The sequence below is a fragment of the Mus pahari genome, chromosome 22 (genome assembly GCF_900095145.1).
Source record: "Mus pahari chromosome 22, PAHARI_EIJ_v1.1, whole genome shotgun sequence".
Lineage (NCBI taxonomy): Eukaryota > Metazoa > Chordata > Mammalia > Rodentia > Muridae > Mus > Mus pahari.
In genome coordinates this window covers 39,249,251-39,265,385 of record NC_034611.1, presented here as the reverse complement: position 1 = coordinate 39,265,385, position 16,135 = coordinate 39,249,251, and the positions used below count along the sequence as shown (strand labels likewise).

General features: G+C 43.1%; 1 protein-coding gene across 1 annotated transcript; it reads left to right on the top strand.

Moving 5' to 3' along the window:
* Positions 1 to 8,508: 8,508 nt before the first annotated feature.
* Gja10 (gap junction protein alpha 10) lies at positions 8,509 to 10,014 on the top strand. The gene has a single exon (XM_021222440.1). The coding sequence runs from the start codon at positions 8,509 to 8,511 to the stop codon at positions 10,012 to 10,014; it is 1,506 nt and encodes a 501-aa protein (XP_021078099.1).
* The last annotated feature ends 6,121 nt before the right edge of the window (positions 10,015 to 16,135 follow it).

Here is a 16,135-nt window from a genome sequence, read left to right as displayed (position 1 = left end):
GTCTGCTCTTATGGCATTCACTCAGTCGTTAAAAGTCTTCAAGGATGAACTGGTCAGATTGATTTATCTGTGCAGGCCAAAGAAATTTGGTGATGCTTTATGATCATAATACAAGTTTGAATTAAATAAATAGATATACAGTTAATCTTCATTTTGTCTTCTAATTTGAACATTTATTTTCTTGAGTATATGCACAAGAGATACATTGAACAAGTACACTTCCCGGCTCCTTCTTATCATATGGTAATCTTGCCTTGAGCCTGTTCATACTAGGAACTTCTTGTTCTCTTTTCAAATTAGCTGATGCATAAATGAACAATTTTATTTATTTATTTACTTATTTATTACCGAGTTATGGTCTCCTCATGTCACTCTAGCTGACCTGGAACTCACTATACAGACTAAGCTGGCAATAAACTCAGAGACTGGCCTGTATCTGCTGCCCTATTGAGTCTAAAGACATGTGTGTCCACACTTTTTATGTTTCAGTACTGAATATATTCATTATGTAGGGAGCTCATTATTTTGCTTGTAAATTTTATAATTACATGTTAAAAGCTCCTTGGACAGTGACCCATTACTACTTAAATATGTGTATGCATATATAGTATGTCTGTCCTTGAGGTTAGATAAGTTTGATTCCTTAGGGCATCCTCCTCAGCAGATGGGAACAAATACAGAGACCTACAAGCAGACACTATGCAGGGAGTGAGAGGCCTTGGGACACTCAGCTCTAAATGGGATGTCTCCATCAAATTCTTCCCCTCACAGCTCAGGGAACCCTGTAGAAGCGAAGGCAAGAAGAGTGTGAGAGGCGGAAGGGATGGATAGTACCAAGAAAACAAGGCTTTCATAATACAACAGTATTGAGGCACATATGAACTCAGGCTGAGGCAGCATGCACAGAGGGCTTCCAGGTCATAAGACGGTGAGTCCCCACATCTAATCTGCTTCTTGTGCCTTTTCTTGGGCTGTTTTCTTTCTGTCTATTTGGTTTTTCCATATTCTGATTTGTTTGTTTTACCATATTATATTATATTATTATTCCTTAGAAGCTTTTTTTTTTCTGTTGAGACACAGAAAGGGAGTGGATCCGGATGATAGGGAAATAGGGAATATTGGAAAGAGTAGAGGAAGGGGAAGACATAATCAGGATATATTGTTTGAAAAATAAAGAAATAACAACTTGACTCCTTACCAATTTATCCTTCATTGTCATGTTTTATGTAAAAAAGTCAAAACAAAACAAAACAAAATCTGTCTAAAAATAGGATAGGCACGTAGTACTTAAGAAATATCAGTGTTTTTACATCTATTTCTACATTTTATATGGAAAAGTCCATGCTTAGAAATGTGCCCCAGAGCTAAGGTTTAGAGCCATGGTCGGGTTCTGGTACCTGAATGAAAACAAGGGTGTGGCCACTCTTAGGGATGATGGAGGAGAACGTGTTTTGTAGACATGAGGGAGAGCACAGATGGAGCCATCTGGAGGGGCCGGCAGAATAAACCATGAGAGGGAGAGGGGGACGGAAGAGGGAAGAAGGCAAGTGGATAAAGAGAGGAGCCAAGGGCCAAATGGAGGCCAAATGGCTGGGTTTTATAGGAGAAGAGAAGCTGGGGGAAGGGGCGATGGCCAGGCTTGGTTGTTAGCTTGACTATATCTGGAATGAACTTCAATCCAGAAATGGAGGGCACACCTGTGAAAGATTTTTCCTGCTTGGTTTGGAGTGGGATTAATCCACTTCCAGTCTGGACCTTTGATCTGGATCCTGAGGCAGGAAGAGCTGGACCACGCCTTCAGCTGGAAGCCTACGTAAAGACACAGAAGAAGGTGGCATTTGGTTGTTGCCTTGAAAGCACATCCATTCCTTTCTTGCCATTGGAGCCTTCTTCTTTCAGATACCAGCACATACTGAAGACCATCCAAGACATCCAGCCTTTGGACTGAGCAATTGCTGGACTTTCTGTTCATAGCCAGCCATTGTTGGATTAGCTGGACTATAGCCTGCAGACGGTAGCCCCTCCCTCTCTCTGAGTATTCATATAAATAGATTTTATATATCTATAGATAGACATATAGATATAGATACATATAAATGAATATAGATACATATAAAAACCAAAATATCTATCTATCTATCTAGATAGATGACTATATATAGATATAGATTTAGATGAATATATATAAATATATACATACAAATATATAGATGAATAGGTGGGTAGAGATAGATAGATAGATAGATAGATAGATACATAGATAGATTCTTCTATAAAATTTGTTACTCTAGAGAACCCCCAATTAATATGGGAGGGAAGCCAAGGTCAAGAGCTGGAGATGTTTAGGTTGGAATTTGTCTTAGGGTTTTACTGCTGTGAACAGACACCATGGCCAAGGCAAATCTTTTTTCTCTTTTCTTTTTTCTTTTTTTTTTTCTTTTTGGTTTTTTTGAGACAGGGTTTCTCTGTATAGCCCTGGCTGTCCTGGAACTCACTTTGTAGACCAGGCTGCCCTCAAACTCAGAAATCTACCTGCCTTTGCCTCTCAAGTGCTGGGATTAAAGGCGTGCACCACCACGCCCAGCGACCAAGGCAAATCTTATAGGGACAACATTTAATTGGGGCTAGCTTACAGGTTCAGAGGTTTGGTCCATTATCATCAAGGCAGGAGCATGGCAGCACCCAGGCAGGCATGGCACAGGAGGAACCAAGAGTTCAACATCTTGTTCTGAAGTCAAACAGGAGAAGACTGGTTTCCAGGCAGCTAGGACAAGGGTCTTAAAGCCCACACCCACAGTAACACACTTAATCTAATAAAGCCATATCTACTCCAACAAGGCCACACCTTCAAATAGTGCCACTCCATGAGCCAAGCATATTCAAATCACCACAGGATGGAGGAGAGAGTTGCTGAAGAGCCAGGACTGTATTAGTTACCCCAGCTTCTGCTTTGATATGTTAAATAGGCACCTCCTTTTGTCTCAGGTTTCTTTGAGACCGAACAGTATTGTTAGTCTCTTTAAAATGTTACAGTAAGATGATACACTCTTAAATATGACTATTAAAGATGCTGTGGATTACAAATTAGAGAAACTAGTCCCTGGTTTTCTGCACGTTATTTGACCTTTCTGGAATTCTAGTTCTCTTCTCAAATCAGACATCGGTTCTGGGGACATGCTTAGCTTCCCAGCTCTTCCTCTATAGAGGCACACATTTCCGGATCGTAGTCTAATGGAATGCAGTACACACACGGGCTTAGCTCTCCTCTGGTGTATAAGTGTTGATCCTGCTATGGAGACGTTTCTTATTTTAGCATGGCATAGTTTGTGTTTTTTGCTCACATTGGATGAGGCCAGATTCGCCCCAGGCAGCTGTTTGTGAAACTGGACATGGCTTATTGATCTGTGAGTGCTAATTTCCAGAGCAATCGATGGACTACAGAAATATACCCGACTCAAATCAAATTATTCACAAACAAAAAGGGGCAATTATTATTATTTGTTGAGTTCTACCAAAAGGTGTCCTAACGTGGTATCTACTAAACAAATAGGACAAGAAAACTGCAAATTAGCAAAGGACAGTTTTAATTGGGGGATGTGAGTGGCCATTAGGTTAGGCTACACTGATCGAAACTGCTGTGTTCACTTTGAATTACAGCCCCACAGCCACCCAGCCAGAGCCTTTTTACCAGCAAGCTGCAGCAGAAGCAGCTGTTCTGTTAAACACCACACATGGGGCAACTTGAGGGTTCTGCACACTCAAGTGGAATTGTCTGGTCTAACTCTAAGGTAAGTGATAAATGTGCAGGCCGTGCTGGTTATGAGAAATATATAAGAGCTCCCTCTTGGGATAGAAAGAAACAATCTAAAATCAAATGCTGCCAGGGACTGTTAGCTTATTAAACATGAGATGTTAAATTAGCATTTGGTAATGAAACAAGCCAGAATGACTGAACGGTCTGTAGTCTGTTAATTGTAGTCAGTAGAAAGTTCTTTTTAGGGAACTTAGAACAACTTTTGCACATGACCTTGTTTTTTCACACTGGTGTCAGTTTATTGTGATTTCTTAGGAACTTCAGGAAAATTTTCTTTGCTATTTAAAAACATTTTCCACATTTAAAATAAACAGGGACAAAATTAAGCATATATATTTCAGGATGTCAAATACAGATTAAAAATAAAACTGAATATTTTATACATTTTAGAAGAATAATTAGGCAAAAAGTACCTTAACTTAGATAGGATCAAACTTAGGAAATTATTACTTAAATGACTGAAATATATAAATATAATTTTAATTATATTTAAATTAAAATTTTCTACTCTCTTATTTCACATTTCAAATAACTCACAAACATATAGAATAAAATATAAATTGTGCTCATTATTTTTTCCAAATTTTGTGAGGTAGACTGGGTGCTGTGGTTCATGTCTGAAAGCCTAATACTTGGGAAGTTAACGCAGGAGATTTTTTTTTTTTTTTGAGGCCAGCCTGAGCTGTATAGTGAGTCTATGTTTCAAAACGAAGATCATCACATTCTGAGAAACAGCTCCTATCTCAGAACTGAGCTGGATAGTTTTATGTCCACTTGACCCAGGCTGGGGTCACCTGAGAGGAAGGAACCTCAATTAAGAAAATCTCTCCATAAGATGAGGCTGTAGGGAGGCCTGTAAGACATTTTCTTAATTAGTGATTGGTTGGGAAGGGCACAGCTTATTATGAGTAGGCCGTCCCTGGACTGGGGGTCCTGGGTTCAATAAGAAAGCAGGCCGAGCAAGGCATGAGAAGAAGGCCACTAAGCACCACTCCTCCATGGCCTCTACACCAGCTCCTGCCTCCAGGTTCCTGCCCCGTCTGAGTTCTGACTTCCTTTGATGATGGTCAGTGATAATGGAAGTGTAAGGCAAATAATCCCTTTTTGTCCTCAACTTGTGCTTTGGTCATGGTGTTTTATTGCAGCAATAGAAACCCTAACCAAGACAATTCTATTTAAAATTTTCTTCATATGTATATATGAAAACAGGTAAAGTTTACATAAATGTTTTTATTAAATGAAATCATATTTTCTTTTATAAGAAGCCGTTTATTTTATGTGTATGAATGTTTTGCTTGGATGTGTGTCTGTGCACCACTTCCAGGCTTGGTTCGTGCCGTGGTCAGAAGAGAGAGTTGGACCTCTTGATGGTAGAGTTATGAACAGTTGTAATCTACTATGTGGGTACTGGGAACCAATTCAATCATAACCATAACCAAAGCCATCTTTTCAGTCCCACTCATATTTTCTTAGAAATCTGTTGTCCCTTTTTCTTTTTTTTTTTTTTACCTGTTTTCTGCCTCTTCTGCCTCTTCCTTCTCCCTTCTAATTCTTCCTGTATCTATACTCCTCGACTTCCCTTCCATGCTCATACACACACACACACACACACACACACACACACACACACACACACTATGTATGTATATATATTATGTACACATATATACATAAACACACATATATACATTCATACATATACACATATACATATATATGTATATACATATATATATACATACACACATATACACATATATGTATATATGATATTTATATACTCATATATATGTTTATATAATCATATATCTCTTACACATTGTATATGTGTACACTTATGGAATTTTACTTGATTCAGTGATTAAAGGTCTTACAACAACCTACAGATTAATTTACGCGAGGAATAATAGTGAGTTTCCAATTCCTGTTGGTTTTTCAGGTGAAGTTCCAATGTGTGTGTGTCCCACATGTCACATACCCCATGACTGTGGTTGAGTTTGTGGCTTCTGAGATAATGCCTAGATAGAGGTAACATTTGAGAAAAACATTGGAGAAATGAATTTAAAAATTAAAAATTATGCCATTGTTGTTGGTTTCAGGATGGAAGCTGAGAAAACTCACCTCAGAGATAGAAGCTTAAAAACGAGAGCTTTGGGGCTGGAGAGATGTTTCAGTGGGTAAGAGCACCCGACTGCTCTTCCAAAGGTGCAGAGTTCAAATCCCAGCAACCACATGGTGGCTCACAACCATCCTGAATGAGATCTGACTCCCTCTTCTGGGGTGTCTGAGGACAGCTACAGTGTACTTACATATAATAAATAAATAAATCTTAAAAAAAAAATGAAAGCTTTGTTTTGAGTGCTCAGGGAGGTGGCCAGCTCAGGATCTGAACTGCTTCCCAGAAGGGAGATGGTACATTTTTAAAGGATGGGAACACAAAGCAAGGTTTACCTGGGAGGAGCTGCAGGGAGCTGCTGTGTCATCCAGTTGTATTTTGACATTACAGGTTAAGCTGGGTTAAGCAATGAAGTAACAGTTAAAGACTGGGCTGCATCCAGGACTCCTGGCTTCAAGGTCCTAATTCAGCCTTTGCAGTCAGGTCCCCTCCTGGACTCTGGGCTGGAATTTTAGAATGATAAGGGAGCAAAGAAGCGGGCAAGCAGCATGTAGTCAATTAGGGTATAACAGGCAATTGGATATATATTTTACAGTTTATGCACCCTGGTTTAGGTAACAGCAGTTTGTATATTTTTTTTTACTGGTTAACAGATGATTAAGAAAACATTGGAGAAATGGGATAGAAGTTCTTCTCTAGGCCTAGGAACTTGTTTGACCCTGCCAGCAAGATGGGGAAGTTGTTCTTGAGAGGGTAGATGCAGACAACTGTCTCCATACAATTTGCCCCTGAGATGTCTGGATGCAGACAACTCTTTACACCAGAAGCTGTTCATCTATGGGGAAGTCCCCAGCTCCCCTACGGCATGGGATCTTGAATTTAGTTTCTTCTTATGATTAAATGGAGTCTTAAAGCAAAATAGTAGCACTTAGAATAAGTTTATTTTGTTCTTTACACTTGTCTACTTCAACTTAATTACATTTTCCCCTATGATTTTCATATCTGAAAGCCTTCCACATGAAATCTTTAGGTTACCATGCAGGCTAGTCTTCACGCAAACTAGAGCTCTCTGTGGGGAGGGAGACTTAATTGAGAAAATGCCTCCATAAGATTTGGCTGTAAGGTGTTTTTTTTTTTGTTGTTGTTGTTTTTTTTTTTTTTTTTTTTTTTTTGTGATTAATGTGGGGAGGGCCCAGTGCATTATGGACGATTCCATTCCAGGGCTGGTGGTCCTAGGTTCTAGAAGAAAGCAGGGTGAGCAAGCCATGAAAAGCAGGCCAGTAAGCAGCACCCCTCCATAGCCTCTGCACCAGCTCCTGCCTCCTGGTTCCAGCCCTGCTTGAGTTCCTGTCCTGACTTTCCAATGATGGGCTATGATCTGGAGGTATAAGCTGAGTAAGCAAACCTTTTCCTTCCCAACTTGCTTTTTGGTTATGGTGTTTTCATAGCAGCCATAGAAACCCTAAGACAGTGTTTTGATCTAACTGAACCTTGAAAAACATAGTTTTTCCAGGATAAACACGGTAACTTGTGTATGACACTTAGACCTTGACTCTTTCCTAGACTCCAAGCTTTCTAGAGAGACCGTTTATACTAACTTTTCCAAGTTTTCAAGAATTCCATAAAGACACAAGACATGGTGGCACAGCCCTTTAATTCTAGCACTTGGGAGTCAGAGGCAGGCAAGTCTGTGAGTTTGAGACCAGTCTGCTATACAAAGTGAATTCCAGGACAGCTGGGGCTGTTATGCAGAGAATCTCTGTCTCAAAAAAAACCAAGGAAGAATTCCATGAAGACCTGGCTTTCCAGACATGTTTTGGCGGCACTGTTTTTGTGACTGACTCAACATTACCACTACCTTGACCTGAAACAGCTCCCAAGGATTTGCTTGGCTGATTTCTCTTCACGTGTGCTTCACCTTACAATGGTAGCCACGTGTGGTGTATGAGGAGATCCTACTTTGCTGTCCCTGTTGATAGTTATTTCATGAAAGACTCAAGGGAACATTACTGAAATCATCTGTGTAGGGAGATCCAGACACCACGGAGAGGCTTTACCTGCAGGGGGTGCACCTTTGCAGGAAGTGAGACAGAAAATGAAAACACTACAACATTCTTCTAAGCTAAATGCCAAATGAGTGGTGGTGGAAGCTTTGGAAAGGGGAAAGTAGGTGGGGGTTGGCCTGCTTAGAGAAAAGTTCTAGAGTATTTGAGTCTTAAGATTGTGCTAGATGTGAGATGAATGGGCCTCTCAAATGAGTAGAAAGGTAAGCAAGACTGTGGAATACATTGTACAAACATGGAAACTAATGGGTACCCTAGGATGAAAGGGAACTGCACGTGGCCAAGAAAAGGATAAGAAGTAAACTGAGGTAGATTATAGGGGGTTAGTGTTTTGTACAGAAACTAATACTCCTTGGAAAAATTCCAGTTTCTTCAAGTATGAAGTTGCGATCGGGAATTGTGTTGACTTGTGCCAAGAGTCTGTGCTACTCACGAGCATGCCCCTTTATAAGTGACGTCCCTCCGTTTTATTAACCTCCTCACTTTCTGTATGTTTCAGACATGAATTCCTAACCATGGGAGATTGGAATTTACTGGGTGGCATCCTAGAGGAAGTCCACTCCCACTCCACTATAGTGGGGAAGATCTGGCTGACCATCCTCTTCATCTTCCGAATGCTGGTACTTGGTGTTGCTGCTGAGGACGTCTGGGACGATGAGCAGTCTGCCTTCGCCTGCAACACCCAGCAGCCCGGTTGCAACAATATCTGTTATGATGATGCTTTCCCCATCTCTTTGATCAGATTCTGGGTTTTGCAGATCATCTTTGTGTCTTCCCCTTCTTTGGTGTATATGGGCCACGCCCTTTATAGACTCAGGGACTTTGAGAAGCAGAGGCAGAAGAAGAAGTTATACCTTAGAGCCCAGGTGGAGAATCCAGAGCTCGACCTGGAGGAGCAACAAAGGGTAGAGAGGGAGCTGAGGAGACTCGAGGAGCGCAAGAGGATTCATAAAGTCCCTCTGAAAGGATGTCTGCTGCGCACGTATGTCTTACACATCTTGACCAGATCGGTGCTGGAAGTAGGGTTCATGATAGGCCAATATACTCTCTATGGGTTTCAAATGCACCCCATTTACAAGTGCACCCAAGCCCCTTGCCCCAATGCAGTGGACTGCTTTGTATCCAGGCCTACAGAGAAGACCATTTTCATGCTCTTCATGCTCAGCATTGCAGCCATCTCCTTGTTACTCAATATCCTGGAAATATTTCATCTCGGCATCAGGAAAATCATGAGGGCACTCGAAGGCAAATCCAGCCGTGGGAACACTGAGAATGAAACAGGCCCTCCATTCCATTCAACAAACGACTCAGGGGCCCAGCAGTGTATGGTCTGTTCTTCTTTACCTGAAAGAATCTCACTACTTCAAGCCAACAATAAACAGCAAGTCATCCGAGTCAATATACCACGGTCTAAAAGCATGTGGCAAATTCCACACCCCAGGCAACTTGAGGTAGACGTTTCCTGTGGCAAAAGAGACTGGGCTGAGAAAATTGAGAGCCGTGGACAGCTCCATGTGCATAGCCCGTGTCCACATGACCGCAGTGCCAGAATTCAGCACCCCGGACAGCAACCATGCCATTCTGTCTTTGGCCCCAAGAACGCAATGTCTCAGTCCTGGTTCGGTACAATGACGGCTTCTCAACACCATCCATCATCTGCCTTAGAAACCTGGGAGCGAGCCCAGGGCCCAGAAGCTTCAGGGAGATCTCTCACGGATCGCCAGAGTCAGTTCCAAGGCAGTGACGGCAGTGCAAGAGAGAGTGGGGTTTGGGCAGACAGATTAGGCCCAGGTAGTCGCAAGGCTAGCTTTCTATCCAGGCTGATGTCAGAAAAGGGACAGCAACGGCATAGTGACTCAGGAAGCTCACGGTCTCTGAATAGTTCCTGCTTGGATTTTTCACACGGAGAAAACAGCCCATCACCTCTGCCGTCCGCCACTGGGCACAGAGCATCGATGGTAAGTGGCAGCCATGTTGATTCACCTCCTCACTCTTCTCCTTTCACCGGACATGAGACATAAGTATATGTGTATTAAAAGAGAGGTAGCGAGCCGGGCGTGGTGGCGCACGCCTTTAATCCCAGCACTCGGGAGGCAAAGGCAGGCGAATTTCTGAGTTCGAGGCCAGCCTGGTCTACAGAGTTAGTTCCAGGACAGCCAGGGCTATACAGAGAAACCCTGTCTCGAAAAACAAAAAAAACAAAACAAAACAAAAAAAAAACAAAAAAATAAAAGAGAGAGGTAGCTTGAGAGAGAAATTAATTTATGAAAAATTCAATTCATTCATTTATTACATTCAGTTAAACTTATTTATAATAATTGAGTAATAATTGATTGAAGTGAATAATAATAATAACCATTCAATTAATAAAATAAATGTATAGAAAAATTCACTATGGTCTTGGAGAGATGTCTTACCTAGTAAAGAGAACTGACTGCTCTTCTAGAGGACCTGGGAGAGAATCTATATGGCAGCTCACAACTGTCTGTAACTAAGATCTGACACCCTCACACAGACATGCATGCAGACAAACACCGACGCACATAAAATAAAAATAAATAAAATTTAAAAATAAAAAAAAATTACACTAATCGTGATTATAAGTGATGTGTGGTATGGTTAAAATACCATCCCTTCCATCAAGTCTCTAAGTGTAGTCGTGGAAGGGAGACAGGTGAAAGCTCTGTGTTGGTCAAAGGGGCAATGTTGGGCGTGGCGATGGGCTGAGGAAGGACAGGTGGTTCTACAACTGCAGGTTGTGGACACTTAGGGGTGAAGTCACCTTGAACTGAATCTTAAAAGATATTTCTTCAGAGCTGAGAGGACTGTAGAACAGGGAAGAAGGCTGTTAGAAATTCAGGGTATACAAACCCTAACGGCCAGGCTCTCTAGAGCAGCAGCTGTGGGTGACCAGAGCACAGAGGAGGATGAGAGAGATAGAAACAGGGATGGCCAGAGACCCGAGCATGAAGGCCTTACAGCGAGGGAGCGCAGAAACAACAGAAGACCAGAAGCGGAGCTGAAGAGATGGCCCACTTGGTAAAAACATGCGTTATGGTAGCAATCCACATGCCCCTGTTAGACAGGATGGCAAGTATTATTTAAGAAATGACCCTAGGCCTGGAGAGATGGCTCAGTGGTTAAGAGCACTGACTGCTCTTCCAGAGGTCCTGATTCAATTCCCAGCACCTACATGGTGGCTCACAACCGTCTGTAATGGGATCTGATGCACTCTTCTAGTGTGTCTGAAAACTGCTACAGTGCACTTATATACATAAAATAAATAAAATAATTCTTTAAAAAAAGAGATGACCCTAAGAGTATTAAAACCTGCGGTATTAATACTTCTTTCATTAAAGACAAGTTTCACTGGGGAATTGGATGCATGACAATCAATGTTCTCCTGACTACCTGTGTGTTCATAACATGCAGTGGTTACCAGTAACTGCAGCCAGCCACCATATCAGTATGTGTTGGTGGAGTGCTGGGGAGATGGGTCAGTTGGCAAAATATTCAGAGTTCCAATCCCCAGTACACACATAAAAAGCTGTGGTGGCAAAACGCATTTGCAATCCCAGCTTTGGTGAGGTAGAGACAGTAGGCTCTTTGAGAGTTGCTGGCCAGCTAGCCCTGCCGAATCAGAGAGCTCTAGGTTTGGTGAGAGAGCCTGTCTCAACAAAAAGGTGGAGAGTGATAGATAAAGATAATCTATATCAATCTCCAGCCTCCACCCTGTGCATGAACACACACGCATACCATACACACTCACAAACACATGCTCACACGCATACACAAAGAGAAAGCTGTGTCGGCCACAGTGTAGAGAATGACTTAGAGTAGATACTCTTTGCAAGCTTGAGTTGCTCTCATCTAACAAGGAGGCCATACACTGTTGATTTAATACCTCCGGCAGTAAAGGCAACACGCAAAAAGCCTGAGACTAGCATTGCATTGGTTCAATTTTGTTCCACCATGAGAGTAATATTTCCCCAGTCATCATAAAGCACAGTGAACCACTGTTCTTGTTTCTTTGTAATTCAGAAATAAAGGGTGACGTTTGTTTTAATGATTGCTCTGAACACCCAGAGTTTGCTTTTGTTCCCATTAAAATGAAATTCTCTCCGAGTCTGGGGGGGGGCACCCAAAATTGAGCTCACTTGGTTGAACTCACATCTCACAATGGCTTAGGCCCTTCTACATCTATCACTACATAAGAAAACCCTCTACAGACTTGCTGGCAGTCCAATCTTATGGAGGCATTTTCTTAGTTGTGGTCCCCTCCTCTCAGACGACTGTGGTTTGTGTCGAGTTGACATAAAACTAGCCAACACAGAAGGGAACTTTTGACTCAATGTTTCTTTTTTTTTTTCCTCTCAAGACAAGGCCTCTCTACAAAGCCCTGGCTCTCCTGGAACTCAATATGTAGACCAGGCTAGCCTTGAACTCTCAGAGATCCACTTGTGTGGATCTCCCTCCCAAGTGTGGGGATTAAAGGCTGCACCACTATACCCTTCTACCTCAATATTATTAACAAGGGCATTTGAAGGGAGATTTGTTATGATTTATTAAACCTCTGGCCTAGAAAATTTTATTATTTATCAATTGCTAAAGAAGAGGAGAACATTTTTTTTCTTAAAGTGGAGACAGGTCTCCCAGTCTAGCAAGGGCCTGGCTGCGCTCTGGATGGGCTTCCTTGCTGCTGGTCCCTGATAAAGCCCATGCTTTGGAAAGGGCAGTGAGTTACTTGGACCAGAAGGTATTATTGGGTTTGGAGACCCACAGTTCTCGGGACATAGCTAGGACTATATTCATTGCACTGTGAACAGGCTTGAATTTTATCTTCAGGCTATCTGCTTCAATCCAAGCTCAACCTCCCATGTTCCACTGCTGCTGCCTGCTCATCCCGCAGAGGCAGGAGGAGGGCTCTGGACCACCTCCCCTCAACCCCCGTCCCCCCGAAGCTGCAGTTATAGGTGTTTGTGAGCCACTGACAAGGGTGCCGGGAAGTGAATTCTGGTGAGAGCAGCAAATACCCTTAACCCCACTGAACCATCTTTCCAGCCCTCCACGGGAACACTCTCCGAATTACTTTCCGTATATACTGAGGATTTGGGCACCAGATGTATAAACTGAGGATATAACCACTCCAAGGTATGATTGAGGGGAACGGTTTCATTGTAGATACGAGGCAGGGTACAGCCAGATGCAAGTAGAGCAGTTCAGAGTGGAGGGAGGGAAGTATAAGAAACGTGGCCTGCAGACTGGACTGGGACTTGAGGGGAGAGAGACAGGAAGAGTGAGCGAGGACGACAAAGAGAGTGCAGGCAAAGGAGACCATGAGACAGGGGCAAGAGAGAGGAGGAGGCCAAGGGGTAAAGACAGAAGAGGGAGGGGCAAGAGAGTGCGTAGCTGGCATGACAGGGTTACAGTGGGAGGAGAGGACAAGGGAGGGAAAGAAACCCAAGAGCTGAAGAAGTTTAGGTAGGGATGGGGTGAGAAGAGAAGCAACCAGTGTTCGATATTCACGGTACCTAGAAAGCCTGGAAGCCAGCACGAACTTTGGAATGCTGATAGGCAGCGCAACCATTTGTCCTGAGTTTCTTTTGGACCTGGTATATTCCCCCGTGAAGAGCTGGCTAGTTGAAGAATGGTTACAATGGGGTTTAAGAAAAGGCTGGCCTTTGTTTTAGGTCTGGAACTTGGACCGACAACAGTGGGAAAGGATGGGGCAGTTTGTAGGTAGGATTCAAAGCTTTCCTACTAGGGTTAGTGGACAGAACCATCTCCACGACACACATCTGGGGAACTGTACGGAGGTACTCTGTGCGGCCAGGCTTTGGATACCCGCTCTTTGTGACATAGAACTCAAAGTGGATGGGAGGAAATGATTCCAAAAGTCTGTCTGAGTCTATTTTCGAAATCTCTTTCAGAATATGCTTCTAGAACTTTCGTCCATTATGAAAAAATAATGCACTAGGAGCAGTCGCCATCTGCAAGATGAAAGCTATGCCTTTGTCATCTCAACGAGTCTGGAAGGACTCTACGTTGTCTGCCAGGGTGTGTGTTTGGATCTGGAATATCTTCCAAGGTCCAGGTTAAAGGTCCTGGAGTTGTTCCTTGGAGATCGTAAATTCTTTACGGGGTCCTAGTGAGAACTCTTAGGTCACTGGAGATGTGCCCGTGGAGGAAATGTGGACCTGCACTCCCCTCTCCTTCCTTTCTCTCTTTCTTTTTTGAGGCAGGATCACTCTATTTAGCCCTGGTTGTCCCGGAACTCTCTGTGTAGACCAGTCTGCCCTCAAGCTCACACAGGTCCACCTGCCTTTGCCTCTCCAGTGCTGGGACTAAATACACGGCCACCGAGCCTAGCCGCCCCTCTTTTCTTTTGCATGCTGGGTACAAGGTTAAGTCTTGTCATGTACTCCTGCCATGACGTGCTGGTGAGCCACAGCCCCCCAAAAGCGATGAGTCCAACTGACCGTGGACTTAGACCGCTGAACCTACCAACCAGAAGAACCCTTTCCGCTTCGAAAGTTAATTCTCTTGGGCATTTGTTACAGTTACAGCACTCGACTAACACACCTGGCAGGCAGGGTTCATCTCTGCCGGAGACTCTTATAGGAACGGGAGGCAGCCTCTTACAGCTCTGCCTGGTCATGTCACTTGTGGCAGGTCTGAAGATCCACTGGGGAGGAATTCTAAGAGAAAAAAAAAAATCTAGAGACAACTGCTTATAGTACCTGCCCCGAGGATTGGAACACCGTTCTTCCTTCCTAATATCAGCAGCCCAGTGAGACACCTGTGGTGGTTTGAATAGGTATGGCCCCCCATAGACTGATGTGTTTGAATGCGTGGCCTATGGGGAGTGGCCCTTTTAGGAGGTGTGGCCTTGTTGGAGGAAGTGTGTCACTGTGGGGGCGGCCTTTAGGTCTCCTAGGCTTAGACTCTGCCCAGTGTGGAACCTAGTCCCCTTCAGCTGCCTGTGGGCCAGGATGTAGAACTCTCAGTTCCTTCTTCATCACCACGTCTGCCTGGATGCTGCCATGATTCCCACCATGATGATAATGGATTGAACCTCTGAAACTGTAAGCCAGCCCCGTTTAAATGTTTTCCTTTGTAAGAGTTGCCTTGGTCATGCTGTCTCTTCACGACAATAGGAACCCTAATGAAGACAACACCCAAAGAGAGTACCAGATCTGCAGCATTAGGCAGAGGTCCCTCTACCAGGTCCAGAGCACGCTGGAGGCCCCAAACTCCACCTTGTCTTGAGCATTCCTCATGTTTGTAAGGGAGAGGCTGAAGAGAAACTTCTCACATGGGCTGGTGAGATGGCTCAGTGGGTAAGAGCACCCGACTGCTCTCTGGAGTTCAAATCCCAGCAACCACATAGTGGCTCATAACCATCCGTAACAAGATCTGACTCCCTCTTCTGGAGTGTCTGAAGACAGCTACAGTGTACACATATAATAAATAAATCTTTAAAAAAAAAAAAGAAACTTCTCACGTGATTTCTCATATCAGTTCATTTTGTGAGCATGAAGAAAATGAAATTTTAGTTTGTAAATGTTATAGAAATTGAGCAATGACTTAGACAGCAGTAAAATGCCCACAATCTGCCTAGATCCCACCCACACATTCATTGTCAGTGATAATAAATGTTGACTGTAGCCCAAAAATTGTTTCCAGGGGTTACCAAGAGGCATTACCTTGTCTTCACCTTCTCTGTGGTCAGGACCCACCCAGGTGAGGAGCTTCAAGGGTCACTTGAGCCCCACAGTACAGAGAGGCATGTAGGTTGTGGAAGGAGTTATTTAGCTCTTCATCTTGTATTTCATGACCAGACTGCCATGAAACACGGGCCACAATGTAACAAAGATTTCAAGTCGTAAGAAGAATCAATTTGGTTCAGAATCATGAAGCTCTGTACCATTTATGTTCAGTGTGCTGGATAGTTTTATGTTAACTTGATACAAGCTAAAGTCATAGGGAACCTCAATTAGGAAAATGCCCCCATTATATTGGGTTGAAGGCAATCCTCTTTTTCTTTTCTTTTTTTTTCTTTTTTTTTTTTTTGTTTCTTTATTTTGTTGAAGGCAATCCTGAAAGCATTTTCCTAATTAGTGTTTGATGTGGGAGGGCCCA

What these genes read in the sequence shown, in the direction of transcription:
- Gja10 (XM_021222440.1), top strand. Translation starts at nt 8,509, where the DNA reads ATGGGAGATTGGAATTTACTGGGTGGCATCCTAGAGGAAGTCCACTCC.